This window comes from Sclerotinia sclerotiorum, genomic scaffold (assembly GCF_000146945.2).
Source record: "Sclerotinia sclerotiorum 1980 UF-70 scaffold_6 genomic scaffold, whole genome shotgun sequence".
Taxonomy (NCBI): domain Eukaryota; kingdom Fungi; phylum Ascomycota; class Leotiomycetes; order Helotiales; family Sclerotiniaceae; genus Sclerotinia; species Sclerotinia sclerotiorum.
In genome coordinates, this window is record NW_001820830.1 from 237,848 (window position 1) to 256,584 (window position 18,737).

General features: G+C 40.2%; 6 protein-coding genes across 6 annotated transcripts; 1 reads left to right on the forward strand and 5 right to left on the reverse strand.

The window, feature by feature from the left end:
* Positions 1-1,366: 1,366 nt before the first annotated feature.
* On the reverse strand, positions 1,367-7,723 carry SS1G_04917 (hypothetical protein; the record flags this gene model as incomplete). Its single annotated transcript, XM_001593440.1, has 4 exons — positions 1,367-3,122; positions 4,617-5,419; positions 5,485-7,191; positions 7,244-7,723. The coding sequence occupies 4 exons, from the start codon at positions 7,721-7,723 to the stop codon at positions 1,367-1,369; spliced, it is 4,746 nt and encodes a 1,581-aa protein (XP_001593490.1).
* Positions 7,724-8,103: 380 nt separating this feature from the next.
* On the reverse strand, positions 8,104-9,816 carry SS1G_04918 (hypothetical protein; the record flags this gene model as incomplete). Its single annotated transcript, XM_001593441.1, has 1 exon — positions 8,104-9,816. One exon carries the CDS (start codon positions 9,814-9,816, stop codon positions 8,104-8,106), a length of 1,713 nt encoding a protein of 570 aa, XP_001593491.1.
* A 300-nt stretch (positions 9,817-10,116) lies between these two features.
* On the reverse strand, positions 10,117-10,583 carry SS1G_04919 (predicted protein; the record flags this gene model as incomplete). Its single annotated transcript, XM_001593442.1, has 2 exons — positions 10,117-10,444; positions 10,564-10,583. The coding sequence occupies 2 exons, from the start codon at positions 10,581-10,583 to the stop codon at positions 10,117-10,119; spliced, it is 348 nt and encodes a 115-aa protein (XP_001593492.1).
* Positions 10,584-11,883: 1,300 nt separating this feature from the next.
* On the reverse strand, positions 11,884-12,009 carry SS1G_04920 (hypothetical protein; the record flags this gene model as incomplete). Its single annotated transcript, XM_001593443.1, has 1 exon — positions 11,884-12,009. One exon carries the CDS (start codon positions 12,007-12,009, stop codon positions 11,884-11,886), a length of 126 nt encoding a protein of 41 aa, XP_001593493.1.
* Positions 12,010-14,256: 2,247 nt separating this feature from the next.
* Positions 14,257-14,594, forward strand: SS1G_04921 (hypothetical protein; the record flags this gene model as incomplete). The annotated part of the gene is made up of 2 exons (XM_001593444.1): positions 14,257-14,432; positions 14,516-14,594. The coding sequence occupies 2 exons, from the start codon at positions 14,257-14,259 to the stop codon at positions 14,592-14,594; spliced, it is 255 nt and encodes an 84-aa protein (XP_001593494.1).
* Positions 14,595-14,914: 320 nt separating this feature from the next.
* Positions 14,915-15,055, reverse strand: SS1G_04922 (predicted protein; the record flags this gene model as incomplete). The annotated part of the gene is made up of 1 exon (XM_001593445.1): positions 14,915-15,055. One exon carries the CDS (start codon positions 15,053-15,055, stop codon positions 14,915-14,917), a length of 141 nt encoding a protein of 46 aa, XP_001593495.1.
* Between the last annotated feature and the right edge of the window lie 3,682 nt (positions 15,056-18,737).

Consider the following 18,737-nt stretch of genomic DNA (forward strand, 5'->3'; position numbering starts at 1 on the left):
ATCACAAGAGGCATAACAGGAAATGGAAGTAGATTAAAGGCGCGATATACTTGATCCTTCTGCCGGAATATGGTTCGCTTGGAGCTATAGTCATTTCTGAAATGGGGCTATCCGCCGATTATGACCCATACGCTGGAGAGCTAAGAGTCGCTGGCTGGGATAAGCGAGTGTATGAGATAAGGAGCGTTCGCGGAAAGTTGTAGAGAATACATTCTAATGGGTATCCTGCCTGTAGGAGAAATGTATTTAAACTCTGTTTCTCTCTATTCCTGCTGATTGATTGATTGATTAAATTAACGTCTACACTGAGTCTATGACTATCTAAGACGGCTAGGAGCTTTGTAGGCTTCTAACAATAATACATGGGGGGTAGCTGGCCTTATTCGACCGTAGCTAATACAGGTTGGGGAGATTGAAAGCCTCAATCTTCTAATGTTTGAATGGGGGAAGTGAAAACTAATACTAGGGAACCAAGCCCGCCTTACAGATACTCTCGTATTCAAATAAGAGGAATAACAAATGAAATGTAATGAAATTTGACATTGGGGTGATTGCCCAAATTGACCAAATTGACCAAATTGACCAAGTTGACCAAATTGACCAAGTTGACCAAATTGACCAAATTGACCAAGTTGACCAAATTGACCAAATTGACCAAGTTGACCAAATTGACTAAATTGACCAAATTGGCCATAATTGATCAATTCAATCACAATCTTCCGGTCCACCCCCTTCTTCTCCGCCTTCTTCCTCTTCTTCTTCATGCATTCTATTGAGATGCCATGATCTGGTGGCTATTCTCGTCGCCTCGATAAATTCGAGGGTCTTGATGATTCCTGCTTTAGTATGAAGCAGATATTTCATGGTAGGTCGGACTATGGGATTATCCTTATTGAGGGTTTTCCTTGCCGTTTTATATATAGGACAATTGAGTAGAAGATGATCAGGAGATTCCTTTCCCCCACATTTACAACTGTCATTAGAGGAGATCCCGAATCGTTTCAAATAAGATTTGAAGTATCCGTGTCCAATTTTGAGTTGGAACAGAGCACAGATTGTGCTTCTTTTGATGTTTCCTGGAACTCTGATTTTTGAGCTGATCTTCCAGGGGTAGTTTCTTGAATATGTTGACGATAGTTGATGAACATTGTTAGTGTTAAGGATGGCTATCCAGTTCTCTGATTTCATTCTTGTGTGAACGAAGTGAATGACTTCAATTCAATTACTACTGTAATAAAGAACTAAGCGAACGCGAAAGAGACTAGCTCTTTTAGTAAGTCTATATAAGACTTACTACTTTCAATATGTAGCTAGCTCTTTAGACAGAATACAATTAGACATACAGGACCTACGTAATCCGTGGGTGCTACGTCTTCCGTATCCTTCTCGTACCAACAATTCTTTTTATATTCATTCCAATGGAGGCATAACTGGTTTCGTGAGATGAGGATGGTATTTTGGTCGCCTCTTTTGCAAGAGAATCAGCTAGCTCATTTCCTTGTACAAATGTATGTCCGGGGACCCAATTGAGAGAGATTTCGGCTCCTTTATTTTGAATAGCTTCCGCAGCTTTTATAGCTTTGATTTGGCATGATTGACCAGGTAAATCGGAGGGGGTTTTCAACCGGAATAATCCTGCTTGATTATCTGAGTATATCTTGAACTTGTTTCCTGGCTGGGCTATTGAATTTGCGTATTCGATCGCTTTAGTAACTCCTAGGAGCTCCCCATTATAGACAAGCTGATTCACACCTATATTGATAGTCTCTTGATGTGAAATTCGGCCATTTGGTAAGATAACCGCTATCCCGATCCCAATCCCTATTCCCTCTAAAGTGGATGAGGCATCGGTATATATTGTAATGGTATTTTTGCACCTATATTTGAAAGCCAGATTGTGGATCATCGCAGCTTCTTCTTTTCCTAATTTGCTGATATTGACTTTATATGGAACTTCTTTCTTCCAAGGAGGAAAGTAGAAATGATGGATTCCTTCTAAAGTGAGAGGATCGAAGTCTTTCTGGATTGAATTTTTGATCTTTTCGAGTTGAGTAGGTTTTAATTGCTTTCTTCGAGGGGTTGCAACTACATCTTGATTCTCCTTTTCTGTAGCCAGCTTTGTAGCTATTAAATTGACGGGATGAGAAGGGGAGATTTTCAATAATCTGAAGGCGTATTGTTTGATTCCAGCATTTAGCCTTACTTCTGGAGGGCACAATGCGGCTTCTATTTCCATTGGTTTTATTGGTGAGGTTTTGAATACTCCTAGGATTTTTCGAAGGGCGAGGTTTTGCAGGGATTGAAGGATTTTCTTGAATTGGTTTTGCCCTTTCCACCATAAAATTGAACCGTAGTCAGCTATACTGGTGACGCATGCCATATAGAGCTGTCTCATTGCCTTGGGACTAAGGCCTTTTTCAGAATTAGCAAGTCTAGCCATTCGGTAGAATGAGGTTTTAGCCTGGGTAGCTCGGATTGTGACATGTTGTTTGAAACTGAGGCCAGGGTCGAACCATATGCCTAGCCATCTAACTAATGTTGAGGGTTGAATTATTTCCTCGTTCGGAAGCTTGATTGAGGCTGTCTTCGTATCTTTGGATGTAGAGAAGTGTATTAGTTCCGTCTTCGCTAGATCAAATTGAATAGCATTTTCTTTGCCCAGAGCATATATCTGTTTAGTTGCTCTTTCGAGGGAGATGATGTTCTTTTTCCAGGATGTTGAAAATGTTGTTAAAGCTATATCATCTATATATGAGAGATATTTGATTGAATTTGCTGAGAATAGATCTCGAATATAAATTAAGAAGAGGATTGGCGAAATAGGGCTGCCTTGGGGGATCCCGGTATTGATCGGTTTGAAGGTTTCAATTTGGCCATCGAATGAGAGCTTGAGTAGCCTTTCCTTCAAAAAAGATGAGATCCAGGCGATTAGGCTGGTTGGGAGGTTTAGGTTCTTGCAGATATCTAATAATTTGTTCATAGATACATGATCAAAGGCACCTTTAACATCCAGGAAGAGAGTTGAGGTTTTTTTCTTGGATCTTGAATTTCTTTCGATTTCGGTAGTGAGTAATATTGCTGTATCGATGGATTTCTTTGGGGACAATTGCATTCGATTGATGCTGATTTTTTTAGTGCAATGGAGATATAAAAGGGTTTATTTCAAAAAATATTTTTTCTTCAAAATTTGTTGTGTGGCATGAATTCGCCTAGTTAGTGACAAAATATCTAAACTCAACTACTGTGAGACTTTATTACCTTTTTATTCGTCTTTTCAATTTCTTCCTGAATTTTTAATCATCCACCTTTTTCGGCGCTCTTTTTCAATTGCTCGCTGAGTACTGTGCTCGCTTTATTCAAACTTATAGCGTAATCTTCAATCTTGATTTCGATTGTGTGCTCTGTGGATTTGCTGCCAGCTTTGTTCTGGATTCTGTGTCTGACTCTATTGGTGATGTTGCTTTGGTCCCTGTTGCAGGCTTTGGATCCGACTCTGCTGGTGATTTTGGTTCGCAATCGAGGTACAGCCTTTACCAGACGTCGAGTCTTCTAGAACCCTTAACTAAATCATGAGTATTTGAGAAAGGGTTATCTGGTTCGTGCCTCTTTCAGCTCTTCTCCATGTCAAAAACTGTATCAAACTTCTCTTGAATGCAGCGCTCGCCGACAATCCTGACGATATACTCATCTAGGATCAAATCTACAAAGCAATCACCGAATCCATTTATATATGACCTCGAATCAATTTTCTGGGTGCTTTTCTGGATCTGCATTCACTATGATGGACCAAATCGAGGAAGGGTTGTTAAAGAGTTCGACAACTGGAACTACGCGGATATGAAAGTGTTGGCCAGGGCGAAATCAGGTACTTGTAACGATCCGGTATTCTCTGGCAACTGATGCCTTACGTTTGTCGGTTGGCAATTATAGATTAAGGCTTTATCACTGGTATTCACTTGGAAGTGAAGTTGTTGCTAGATCAAGTAGAATGTAAGTAAACTAATTGATAACTTAGTTGAACACGAAGCTCCTAAACTACAAAATAACGAAGGTTTATATGGATCACGAAACGAGGAGGATAGCATGGATAGCGGCTATCTAGTCTATCTATCACATGATAGGTGACTAGTCACGTGCTATTGGATTCGTGACAATGAATTATGATACAAGACTGGAAACAGAATCAAGAATTGACATCTTTCTCTTTGTACTTCTAGACCTTCAATTCTAATAATGATTGGCTCGAAGCCGCATCAGTTGAAAGAATTCTTTATATTTCTTTGTGCTGATAAAAATACCACATGACCATATATGAACATCTGGAATCAAGGTGGCAAATAGAAAGTCTATATAATCATGGACTTCCCCCAACCTCTCTATTAAAGAGGGGAAAAAAAAAGGATATTATATTAAAGATACAAATGATGTAGTAGTTAATAGATACACTGAAACTGGTTTTTACTTAGATAATATGAAATTTGTTTCCATTTTCAAATTTCAAAATGAAAATGCTACCATTAGAAAATCCCATAGCTATAATTCCCTTATGAAAAATAATACAAAAGGGCCGATAGTCAGAAGGTAGCCAAAGAGTATTTCGTACTTCTCTATCTGACCTTTCAACTATCCAATGGTTTGATATATAGTACTGTTCAAATATTGAGGATGTGTCGAAATACGAATGACCCTTGAGCGTTTGAAGCGATTCGCCCGTAACTACATCCCAAAGCCGGATTGTTTGATCGCGAGAGCCCGAAGCTACTTTTGTACCATCTGGTGAGAAGGCAACTGAGTTAACCCAACTCCAATGACCTTCGAGCGTTTGAAGCGATTCGCCCGTAACTACATCCCAAAGCCGGATTGTTTCATCGCGAGAGCCCGAAGCTACTTTTGTACCATCTGGTGAGAAGGCAACTGAAGAAACCCAACTCCAATGACCTTCGAGCGTTTGAAGCGATTCGCCCGTGATCGTATCCCAAAGCCGGATTGTTTTATCGTAAGAGGCCGAAGCTACTTTTGTACCATCTGGTGAGAAGGCAACTGAAGAAACCCAAATCGAATGACCTTCGAGCGTTTGAAGCGATTCGCCCGTGACTGTATCCCAAAGCCGGATTGTTTTATCGTAAGAGCCCGAAGCTACTTTTGTACCATCTGGTGAGAAGGCAACAGACCTAACCCAACTCGAATGACCCTCGAGCGTTTGGAGGGCGGCACTCCAATTTGATCGTGTCCTTGATATTTTATAAATCCAACTTGGAATATATTCTTGAAATGTTTTTCGAATAATACTATTCTCTGGAGCAAAGAAAAGAGCCGAGCAATAGATTTGAAGAGGAGCTTGTTCAATTCCTACTCGATTGTGTAGCAAGAATCGTTTAGCATCATATATAAAGGTATAAAGTTCAGAACCTTTAATATTCTTTATTATATATTAGCTGAATTCCGAAAAAGAAAAAAAAAAGAAAATAAAGAAGATCAACATACAGAAAAATACGATTCTAAAGAGCTTATTGCAATGATACCCTCTGAAATTTTCTTTATCAAGCTCATAACCTCCAGCCAATGCAGCAAACGCTTTTTTAGGAATATATGAATATAACCATTATCTTGAATATATTCTTTCTTTTGTTCAGGATCTCCATTTTTTAAATGATCAACCCAGTAGATACAGGAATACTGTACACATGCCAATGGGTCGGGATCAGGCTGCTTGACTTTATCAATAGGGAAACCGGGATGACACAAGTCGTATATATTGTGTTTTAGAGTGTTACTCATAATTGTTACCGAATTTCGAAATACCTTATCATGGACTTTGCTAATTCCATCGGGAAATATCCTTCTAGCAGCCTTTTTAGAAAGGAAATCTTTCGCTGATTGATGAACAAAGAATACACTCCTGTTACGAGAAACCAAAAAGGAACCACAAAGTTGTATTATTTCCTCTAGTGGATTCTCATTATTCATCTCCATCAGGGACATTAGTTCGTCAAGCGTAAGAGGCCGATATGCTATTACTACAATAGCCAGGATCTGAAGGCATATCTGAGCCGCCTCGATATCTTCCATATCTACTATCTGTTCCATCATACGATTATATAAAGGATCAAGTTCGGAAGGGTAATCTTGTAGCTTTGAATTCGTGAATAATCGAGCTTTTTCAAGATTTTGACAAACTAAAGCCACCCAAAGAAAAGTTCCATTTGCATGTTCTAGGAGATAACGTTCGATAGTATCCTTTGTCTTCGTTGTGTATTTTTTTGTTCTCGCAAGATATTTCACCTTCTCTTGGATATACCACCTGACAGCAGCAGATACTGATTCAGCATTCAGCTCGAGACTGAGCCAGGTTCCCTGTTCGGCCTGTTGTAACTGCTCTTCGATTTCGGGCCAGTTCCGACTAGAGACAAGCCATTTAACACGAGAAGAAATGGATAAGCCCGAAACAATTAGGCGAAGTAATTGTGGCAGGTCTTTTTGGCATTCATCAAGTGCATCAATAATCAAGATCGTCGGCTTCAAATTCTTATCATGCAAGATATCCTTCAAAATCTCAGAGAGTGCTATAAAGGTATTAGCATCTTTGAATAACTGTTCCCCTGCCTTCTCATATCTCTTTTGTAAATGCGAGAGAAGGGCAGGCTGCCGATCTAGGAGCATATAGATAAGGCCACGTAGAACAGCTACAGCACTATTAATGCGTGCATCAGTGCCTTGGCAAAAGAAATAGGCTAAGGCAGTCTCATCCGATCTCTGCAGCTCATTTATTATACCACAGAGCAACATGGTCTTGCCCTTACCAGGATCTCCTTTAATCCAAAGTAGGCGATCATCTCGGTTAAAGTGCCATTGTTGAAAATCACTATTATCGAAAATCCAATTATATACATTATCGAGTAGTCCTCCTTTAGTCTCTTCGATACGTCTCTTGTCCAATCGTGGATCGGTGGTTCGTAGGTCGATTAGGCAGCGGTTTTCCAAGGTGTGAGTATTGATATTAATAGACCCTCCTCCAGAATTAAGGTTTGATGCAATGAATTGTGACCCGCCCGCGTTTGTAAAATTGCCTTGTCGATTAATTCTCTGTCGTTTAGACTGTGTTTCAGGTATATATCGGGATTTATCATCTTGATACTGCGAGTTGAAAGTTGTATCATGATTTGTGTAATATCGTTTATGAAGGTTTGTATTCTGGTTATATAAGATATTAGCCTACATATATCATTTGGGGAGTAGACCTTACCTCGATATCACGAATAGGGAGTGTATTACTGTGGATATCCGTCGAAGGTGCAACATAGTTATTCCTCAAAGCCAAAGATAGTAAGGATCTCTGCTTTGTAACAAATCGGAAGAGTTCCTCTGCTTCATTCTGCTTGAAATCCCATGGAAGAACCCTAACATCTATGGTAGAAGCTGTATCCTCGAATTTCGTAGTTAATTCCTGGAGTGCTGTCTTTAAGAGGTTTAATGGGCCATCGGAGTCTTCAAGTCTTTGAAAAATTGTCGACCAATCTTCATTATTGATTGAATTGTTTTGTATATTAGCTTGTAAAGTAGAAAGGATTTCATATATAGAGTTGATCTCGTTGATGATATTGCTGTAATCTGTGATTGGGTCTTTGATATTATTTAGATATTGATGGACTGTGTTACCAAGGTGGAGTAAAGCTTCGATTCTAGTAACGATTCTAGCGGTAACACTATCAAGTGGATCGGGCATTGTGATAAATATACTTGAAGTAATTGAACTCGAAAGCTTCCAAGTTACTCGAACTGTTTATTGCGTCCTCGGGTGGAATAGACGCTTTTACTGCGTAGATTGTCATTGTTGTTTTTACGTCCGGGGCTGAACGCAGAGCGCCTAACCACAGGGGACGCTTTTGGAGACCTTGAGGCGGTTTGTCACGTGAAAGAGATTCAAAGTAACTAATCAATGGGGTGTGGATCGAGTGGGGGACTAACAGGGCTTGGAGGCATACGATGTTAGGCCTAATATGGCAAGTACGATAATGAGTGGGTCTATATAATCAGGAATCGTAACGTAAGTCATGGCGTAATGCGTCTAATTGCGGGGAACCACTCTATTAAAATCTCAATTACTCAACAATCAACTATAATACAATCTCCAATATCACTTTCAGATTCATCTTCAACTTCTTCTCCAATATCCTCTTCAGTTTCAGTCTCATATTCAATTACTTTCCCTTTCCCTTTTCCTTTTTTCATTGTCTGTACTTTAGTAGCTTTTTCGGCTTCCACTACTGCATCACATAATTCTTGCGTAGAAATATGAAAATGGCCCTTCAAAACTAGTCTCTTTCCTTTCTTACGTATCGTACGTTTCTTCATAATAGCTCGTAAATTATTCGCATCGTGTTGGTGAACAATACTTTGAGCTCGAAGTTGCTCACTCCCAATCGTCAATTTTCGAATGTATTGACGAACCGGGGTTGAAAGAGTTGTATCATTTTCAATTGTTGAATTTAAAAGGTTATTTGCTGTTTGTAAGATTGCTACATCCGGGGGTGAGCTATTGACGAAGACTTGATTAAAAATATCAAATTGGGTTGGTTCTTTGGATATTTCGACTTCGGGGGTAAACTCTCGACCCAGTGTACGGAACACTCTCTGTGGATTAAATGGATGTAACCCAGCTCCCCGCCATGCCGATTCGATATTTTGATGATGGCATACATCGGCTCGAGCTTTAATATATGCCTCCATCCATTCAATCTTTTGTATTCGTACAAGTTGAGCTTGATTCAAATCAGAAAGTGCTGCGGTGAGCCGTTTTTTCAATGGACCGAAAACCGCAACATCAAGTGGCTGAAGCAAATGCGAGGTATGAGGAGGAAGTATAAGAAGTACAATTCGATTTTGAAGGCAGTGAGCTATAAAGCTTCCACTAATATGAGAATCGTGGCCATCGCAGATGAGAAGCCGATATTTGCCATCTGCTTTTGCATGAGTTGCAGGTTCGAAAACGCGTTTTAGCCATTCTAATCCATGAAGATTGCTTGTCCAGCCCTTTGTATTTGCTGAAAAGAACCAGCTACCAAGAACTTCCTTCGGAATCCAATTTTGAAGGACGTTTTTACCTTTAAAAATCCCGAGTGGTGGAAGAATGGATCCATCCGCACAAATACACTCTACCATTGAAATCCACTCTTGACGGCCTGGATGTGCTTGATGTTTTGTACGAAGTGTAGAATCGATAATAATTCGGGTTGATTCCATTGTCCCAATTGAATGTCCAGATTCATCTATATTGTATTCGTCTTTCTTCTCAATTCCATAATCCTGAATCGCTTTTTGATACGCGTCAAACCAAGTACTACATGTTTCCCTGGTTGCACCATCCATTCTTACAGATTCAATTCGACGGCCAATAACAACTGTAAGATGAGGATGTCGTTTGATAAATCGTGGAACCCATTCATGACCAAGAAGGTGTTGTGGTGGGAGTTCAAGGGAGTCAAATGAGGGGCAATCCAAATTATAAGTCCGTTTTGAACGTAACTCCTCAGCCAATTCTTTTAACAACTGATGGCCTGATGAATAGCCGCTAATTGTCAATTGCTTTATCCACTTAAGAAGTACATTCTCTTGTACAGCAGAAAGTTTCTGTTGCGATTGACGTGCTTCAGAACGCGATGAACCCCCTTTGACGCGTCGCGTCACAGTATCTTTAGAAAGCCCCAGTTCTTTTGCAGCTTCATATGAAGACTTATACTTTCCATTTTGAACTCCTAATACTGCTTCAGCAAGTCGAGATTCCATTTCCTGCACTTTTAAACTTTTTCGACGGACCATTGTTGAATTGTTGCTTTTTTGATGGGGTGGTCCCCCACAATTAGACGCATTACGCCATGACTTACGTTAGCTTCAATAATAAGACAACCCTCTTCACACTTATAATGACAATCTTTCAACGATTAATTTTAATGATGATTCTTTAAAAAGTCATTGATCCACCACCCGAATTGAAATTACTACCAATAAATTGCTTTCCACCATTAGTAGAAAAATGGCCTGAAAAGCTAGCTCCTTCATCACGACTGTTATTTTCATATCCATTTCCATTTCCATTCCCATTCCCACTCATGCGATTAGCTAGTTCTTGATGTGGATTATCACAAAGATTGGTGATGACACCAGAAAGTTCTCTCCAATTTCCATCCTTAGGATCGGAAAACTTATTGAGTTGGTAGTGATCGAGTAGTAGGCCATATCGTTCACAGCCATTATTCGGGCATTGGTGATATCTGCTGGAAGCATTGTTGGATCGCTTAACCAATTAACGCGATCCTCGGATTTATTCGTCGGAACAGAAGGGGGTGCAATGCCAGATTCGGTATTACGATCGATATGTTCTTGTGGTTTCCGTGCTTTGGTCCAGGTCGTCATTGGTGTGGCCCCAAGTCCATGAACAACCACTATACTTTATAAGAGTTAGTATTGGAAGATAGGGTTATCCGGAGGTAAAATGAAATAAATAAGAGTGCATATTCAACAAAAGGGCTTTCGCAATCGACAAGTACATAGATTCCCAAATCTTACGGATCAATCTGCCTTGGCATCTTCAAAGTTTCCATCTCAGCTTTGCCTTTTACGTTTCGCCTTGGGTTTTTTGGTGTATAACTATATAAGACAAACAACGATTGATTGAGCAATCACGAAAAGATTAGCATATCTCAGGAGAAGTATCGATTATATGCCCTCAAAAATTTCTCGAGGATAGATTTCCAACAAGAAATAAGAAGGCTATGTTGAGGCTGTATTCTATATGCTGTTCATATTCAATTGATGCGATTGGAGTATTAGTTATGCAAGCTGACAAACTTTGGGCAGGCAATACGCCGAGGCAGACACAGTGTTACGATGCATATATGTACTCGGTGTATATACGAAACCCATTTTCAGTGTGAATTTGGTATATTCAACTTAACTATTACCCCCTCAAGCACTCCTGGCACATTCTTCTACATCGTGAATATTATACTAAGCTTAAATGCAACGATAAGATAACCAGCAATATGAGTATCAATTCAACATCGCTAAAATACCCATTCGAGAAAGAGCACGAATTGTATAATGAACTACATAATCCAAATGAAGCTCAGCGACTACCTGGCTATCCTCAAATTTTGCTTCAAGATACAATGGAACTAGCAACCTTTATATCCAAAGATATTTGTACACCAATATTAGAGAAAATCTCCCCTCGTCTATAATGGATGTCCACACAATCAAGCGCACATATTGGACCTCTCCATCATCAAGGTGTTAAATTACGCGATATTGTCATTTCGGAGAATCCTGAGCTTCATCTAATTTGGTATTACGACAAGATCTTCATCAAACCTGTACCAAAATATTTATTATCTTTCGATTTTTAGCATACCTATCTCATATCACCAACTTCGCCCTTGGGCTCAAAAAGAGAGATTATTAAACGCTCAGCACTCGGCTTTCTTCATACTTATCGATATCTCGTATAGTATGAATCCGATTTCAATATTGCTATAGAAAGGAGGCTTTTACCGGAAGCAACGATATGGGAATCCTTCTCCAGACTTGTTTCAGATCTCCGCAGAATCGATGATGGCGATGTTACGGGACGTTATGCATTTGGGGAGATACGCCTTTCAAGATTGAATTTTTATATCAAGATTGTTCTTGGGAAAAGCACTTTTCATGAAGTCTATGGCCAATATGGTGCTTATTTTGGACGTTTTTATAGTCCTGTTTTGTTCATTCTTGGAATAGTATCAATTATCTTGAATGCTTTACAGTTGGAACTGGCTGTAGAATCTCTTGATAGTACTCCATGGCAAATTGTTCGGGATATAAGCCGATTCACTAGTGTTCTAGTAGCAGCTATACTTTGTGGGATTGCATTCGTGTTATTTTTACTACTTGTATTCCGAATCGCAGCGGAGTGGTTTTATGCTTGTCGTGATCGGAGACGGCAAAGGCGAAAACTTGATCATATTCTTTAAACATTTTTAATACCGACCAAGGGGAGATGGTTGAGACAAGAGGAAGGTTATCACTTTGATCCAGGCCACAAATCTATACGTTTTGGGGTTATATATGCAACTTTAGTCTTCTTAAAAAATAAAACCTCAAATTGGTTTTCATGTGACCACTTTGCTTCCGTCAAACCAATCAGAAAAGATACGAAAATAGTTAAACTCATAGTGCCAATCGTATCGTTAAATCGGCTTCTATAATAAGCTCCATCGAAATCACAATCAAGAAATCATCCCTTAGGAAAACATTGCCAGAAAGGATATCAAGCAACGATCATTTGATGCATACTTGGGTTTCAGATTCCAATCGTGTGATTTTCTCTATCATACTATATTTACAAAATAAATACAATGATGCCTGAAGAGGCAGAGGCGCCAGATTGCGACGTTTTTGCCTTTCTGCAGTTTTTTGGCGGTCACATTACTGGATTGTGCCCTTTACAATACTACAAATAGCTGGGAATTGTTACGAGGGTAGCCATCTAGATCACGTAGAAGTGCTCTAGGCTCTCGGGGTAGGTTTATAACTAGGCGTCAAGCAGGGACTTAAGTAATGACCATAATGATATGCAATTCGTAACTAATAGTAGAGTATACTAAATGATTGATCTTGAGCACGAAGCTCTATACAAAGGAAATCCATCTTGATTATATAGACCTTTGTGCCGATGGCTAGTCAGGAGCCGTTGCTCCTAGGAGCGGGCGTTCCTGATTGTTCCTAGGAACGTCCGTTCCTCACCGTTCAATCACGTGCTTTCAAGGTCATGTGACATTCTATCACAACAGGTGTAACACCAGCATACTTGTTTATATGCTCTGATGGTGCGTGCATATAAGTTCTTAGGGTGACCGAAATCTCATAGTAAATTGAGAGAATCGAAACCGATTTGCACATAGCCCAAGCTTACGAAAACAAGTCAGCTGTTACCATCGTAACAATAAATCGAAAATCAAAAAGTTTAAGATTATAAATCTCAGCGAAATAAATTCCAAAAAATCTGAAATTTTCAGAATTGATTTATAATTATATAATTAAATTATAATCTAAATTGTATTTAATTATATTTATTAATTGTTAAATTATTAATAGATAAAAATGACGATTTTTGATGTAAAAGGGTGGCCGGAATTAGGGGTGGCCGGAAAGTAGGGTACTAGACTTATATACTTTTTGCTTTCTTAGGGGTATTAGACTTATTGTAACGATACTGTACCGGAGGCAGCGGCTGCCTGAGGTTTCGTCTGATTGGTAGTTGTGGGTTAAGGCTTTATCACTAGTCTTCACTTGGAAGTGAAGTCGTTACTAGATCAAGTAGAATGTAGGTAAACTAATTGATAACTAAGTTGAGCACGAAGCTCCTAAACTATGAAACTACTCTGATTATATACTGAACAATAAAGGGGGCCCCTAGGAGCTTTCTGGCTCCTCAAGACTCCTTATCACGCGATTTCTGATGGTGCGTGTGCATACGATCTTCAGGTGACCAAGATCACATACTAATTCGATGAAATCTGATCGTGTTTGCACACGGCCTAAGCTCTCCTAATTAATCAGTTTGCTACCATCGTAACACCATCAATCCTAATGGTGAATCGTGACACTTATATCTTTACTATCAAATTTCTGAGATTAACGTTATTTAGTTGTTGTGTTCTTTTATTTTATATTGGAAGATCAGTATTAAGGATAGTTTATTATCTATCTGTAAATATCTAATTTCTTTCTATAATTGATCAATGGTATCGTATCGTAAAGTTCTAAGCCAAATTTATCCCCAACCGCAAACACCGAATTGCACCCATCCCAATCCCAACCATTCCATCCTCAATAATTTTAGCAAAAAATCATAACAAATCATGACCTCCCCACTACAAATCTTCATCTCTCTCCAACCCCTCATTACTCCCCTCCCCCAACCCCCTCACACACCAAACCCCCAAACTCCCCACCCCACAAACCCCCGCCAACCCTACAAACGGCAAACCCAACCAACCTTCCCACCTCCGCCTCCAAACCAAACCCAACTCATACATGCCCGCCACCGCAGGCCCAGCAACCAACGCACTCGAAGTTTCCACCACAGCAACGAGGGCAAAAATCCTCGCTACAGATTTTTGCTGCACCAAACCCGTAATTAGTGATCTAACTAAAGAGATGAAACCTGTTCCTAGTGTATAGATAATTAAACCGAAGATGGTAAGGTGAAGAGAGGGGGAAATGGCGATTGTGAGGGCGCCAAGGATGAGGAAGAGAGAGGAGATACGTGCTAGGAGGAGATCTTTGTGGGTTGTTGAGAAGGAGAGTTTGGTTATGAGGAGAGAAGAGAGGGAGGGAATGAGGAAGAGGAGGAGGAGAATGTTGATTAGAGCACGGAGGGAGAGGATTAAGGAGGCGTGGGATAGGGGGATGGAAAAACGGGTGGAGATGTAACGAATACAGAGGTCGATGGATTGTTGACCTATAACGCGGGTTATAGATGGGAGAAGCAGGAGAAGAACTGGGATAGTAAGAAGTGGTCGACTAGTGGTGTAAAAATCAGTGAGGCGACGAGTTAAGGTAGGTTTTTGTTTCAAGGGTTCATTGAAATCTGATGAGGAATCGCTCAGATATTGAGAGGATGATGTATCTGGAACTAGTATGGATATCTGAGAGGCGTGAAGATGGAGTGTTTCTGGTATAAAAGCAATAAGACATAATCCTGATGTTAAGACAGATACTCCACAGCATATTGATACCCAAGGAGAATGAACCATGATTGCGGCGGCTACGGAAGGTGCAACAAGTTCTGCAGAAAGTGAAGCACATGCGCCAAATAGGAATGCATTTGCTCTACTATTTGTCAGTAAGAGAACCTGAAAGGGGGATCTCCTTTGGATCAATACCTTTCGCTTTGCGTAGTGACATCTGAGATAATAGCATAAAATATTGCGGAGGCGGTTTTTTCACCACCACCAATAAATTGTAAAAACGGTGCAAACCATACGACACGAATAGGTAACATCATCCATTCTGTCATTATGAATACTTCAAATAGTAGGGAAAGGAGGATTCCAAGAATTGCTAAGGCGAAGACTGGCTTACGTCCAATTCTATATCAAGGTCAGATCACATCTTTCACAATGAAAATTGCAAAAACTTAACGATGATAAAATTTGGCAATGTAAATATTGGAGTAAAGAAAATTCGTACTTATCAGCCAACAACCCATATGGAACAGCCATGAACATTCCTAAATATCATCAGCTCTCATCTCGCAGCTTGTCGCCGAGCTCCTCCCTACCTGGTAACGATTTCAACGTTTCCAATACCGCTGTTAAAATATTCAATTCCTCCTGAACTTTATCACCCTTGCACCTAGCTTCATCAATTTTACTACTCAAGCCTATTCCCCCTTGGCCTTGTAACTCTTCATAATATCGATGACATAATATATCCTCATAAATGCGCATCGATGGTATCCAAGCCAAATATCCTCCAACCCCGATTATGAAAACGATCGTCGTAAGAAGTAAGATAATAATTCGCGGAGAATGGGTTTGATGAACCAGGGAGCGTGTGCCAGTGGAATTTGGTCGCACAGAATGGATAAGGGGAGATTCCTCGTCGCATGAGGGTCGTGGTTGTACTTTCGATGAAGGCATTTTCGCAGATGAAGTGAAATATTGCGCCGGCGCGGGAATCTCTCAGAAAAGGAGGGGATCCAAGGAAAGAGGGAAATAAGAAATATAACACTAAAGAAACACAACAAACGCATACTTACATATTTCTGAGAACCAGGATAGCAACAATCAACGTGTTTGAGAAGAAAAGGAATGTCAGACAGAGCGAGCGGCACGGCTCGCAGCAGAAATTCTCCCCGAAATAGAAGCAACTGACCTCATCTGTCGCATGAACGTTGAGATGAGGATCAAATGAAGCTTACCTACAAAATCTAACGTGTTATCTCCTGACAAGATTTTAAAGAATTAAGGCTTTTGGGGCGTATATAATGAGTGGTAAAAAGAGTTGCTGATAATTTTATAAGACGGGAGATGTAAGATGTGAGGATGTGAAGATGTGAAGATGTGAAGATGTACCTCATGTTGACGCGTGGGCATGGCGTAATTCACGCGCTGAGATGCAGGCATGAATGAAAGTTGGTATGATCGTCGCAATATGAACAAAATAAACGATGATGAAAAATGAAAATGAAAACCCACGACAGAAATAACAATCAAGTATCAATCATCAACTACCTATTAACCACCGGCCATCAATCATCAATTGTCAACCACCAATCATCAGCCATCAACCAAAATTTCAATGTCATCAATAATAAAGAATGAAACTTAAGATAAATTCTTTACCAGGTAATTGCTCTTCTTTTCCATACTCGATCTCTCTCTCACCATCCGCCGATGCGATTGTATGCAGTACACCATTGGTTTACTTCAATAAAGTGATGCAGTGATTGATCTCATCCCAATACTTCGGATACCGACAGATTGTTGCACGGCTTCACCAAACCGATGCAGGAAATCAATTCTCGCAATCAATTCCCACTACATTGTCCTCGGTCGTCCGAGGTACCCCGCTTTGTATGGGACAATTGAGCTTGCTCTTTTCGGTTTGAACAATCAAGACCTTTGGCTTCATGATAAGGCAAAAGAACGCAGCCATCTTTCTTGGGAGAAGATGAAAACCTTGTTTGTTCTCTCCAGCTCCGAGGTTAGTCAAATATAGGGTCTGGAAAGCGCCATCTGTCTTAGCCACAAGATACTTAGTATAGTGTCAATTCACGTGTCGGTCGAATCATTTTCTAGTGAAAATGAAAATGAACACGAAGTCACTATTTGATCGCCACATTTTGATGGTCGGAAAACGCATTTTCCTTTCTCGCCGTGATGCGTTGAAAGGTAAATGGAAGGAAAAGTCATGGTGGTCATGAAAGTCATGACCATGCTGCTTGCTGCGGCTCATAGAATCATGTCATTTTACGACCAAAAGGTTTGGTACACTCCATCCACTCCACTTTAAGCACGCGCCGCAAGATGGTAAACTACAAAGGGAATATTAATTTCCTTATTGATAACGTGTGCTAGTAAATGCTACTGCATAAAATGTTTTTCCTTACCAATGTTTCCCGCAATCGGTCTATCCGACGTTGAGCTTACTCATATTTCAATACTCATCTTACTCCAAAAATACCCTAGCTGAGCCAGCTCACGGATTTAGAGTCTACTTAGGGTAAGTGTTCTGTTTCCATGCAGCCTATGCGGCGCCAGTATTTGGCCCGACCCCCATTCTTCGTATGCGCAACTAAGATGGTTGTTTTAAGAAAGAAATGATATCAAAGGCTCAATCAAAATAATCTGTACATGAGTATACGAAGCGGAACCGGCGGCAAAATCACAAATGAAGGAGATAAGTAAATCCAGAAGGTTTTTTTCGGCCCTTCCGTAGGGCAGGGCAATTTCTACCACATGGCATAGAATGGATGGCCCAAGTTGATGGGAAAAGACCTTGCCTAGTTTTCTCAGCTGTCAAGATTGTAGCCTCTTCCCCTCATTACTGACATGTTTTCCTGTATCATCCAATCGATGACTTTTCGTATCTGCGTGGTAGTGGACCTTCGTATCACGAGAGTTAAGGCATGAAAAATCAAATATTTTATACAACGATCCCATGCCTTAGTTAATATTAAGGATTTGACATTACTTTTCTGAGTTTCTGATTGCGTCCATGTCATTGGAGCCGCTAGAAGAAAATGGGTCGTCGGTTAATATAAGGGCATGAGCTAAGAGCCATAGCTTTGGGTCATTGCACGTAATCTTTGCAGCGGGTGATCGGCTCTAAGTCTGTTGATCTTCCCCAGACATATTTTTACATCAAAAGCTTTATTTTCAAAGTCGTTGATGTCAACGACCACAAAGAGGCGTATTTTATTTACCTTTTTCGCACCGCACACAATTGTGATATTACATCAAAAGTTATCCCGTCCCGAAACCAAACTTGGGCGTCAATAGCTCTAAGTCTGTAAAAGCTACTTCTTGACAAGTATCTACGTCGTTGTACGAACACGTTCAATCGACTTGGCATGAAAGACCCACTCATATTTCAGCTCGGAAAATATACAGAAGCAGTTGAAGTTTCACAATGACCACGGTGGTTCGTAACAGTCGATAGTAAACAGAGAACATTCCACTTCTTGTCCTGTATGGTCATGGTGGCGAACAAGTGTGTTTTAGCTCGGAACATTATTTTGAAGTACGTGCCCAGAAAACATTTCTTTTTTGTGTGTGAGCCATGCTCACATCGATGTTCGCTTGTTCCTGGTACCTGTTCTATAGTCCATGTGTTTCCTCACGGCTTGGACCGCGCATCGCTAAATTACTCTACCAGAAAAAGACATCTGTGAAACGTAAATTCCATTTACGGAAATGTGATTATTCTATGCGAGCTTATTCTTTCCAAATTTGTCAGAGCGTTACGCACTCTTGACTCTAATCATAGCCACCACTCAAAAGCCAGGCTTGGGATTTGAAGATAACCAATCATGCGCACGGCCTGCACCTTGATTTAACTTCACTCCTCATTTTGTGGATCAGCCCTTTTCTCGCTTCGGACTTTTACCACATGGATGAATCCTTTGATTAATCTATCTTCATGAGGCTAGTACAAGTAAGCGTATGGTTGTGTTATTCAGTTCCACGAGTCCA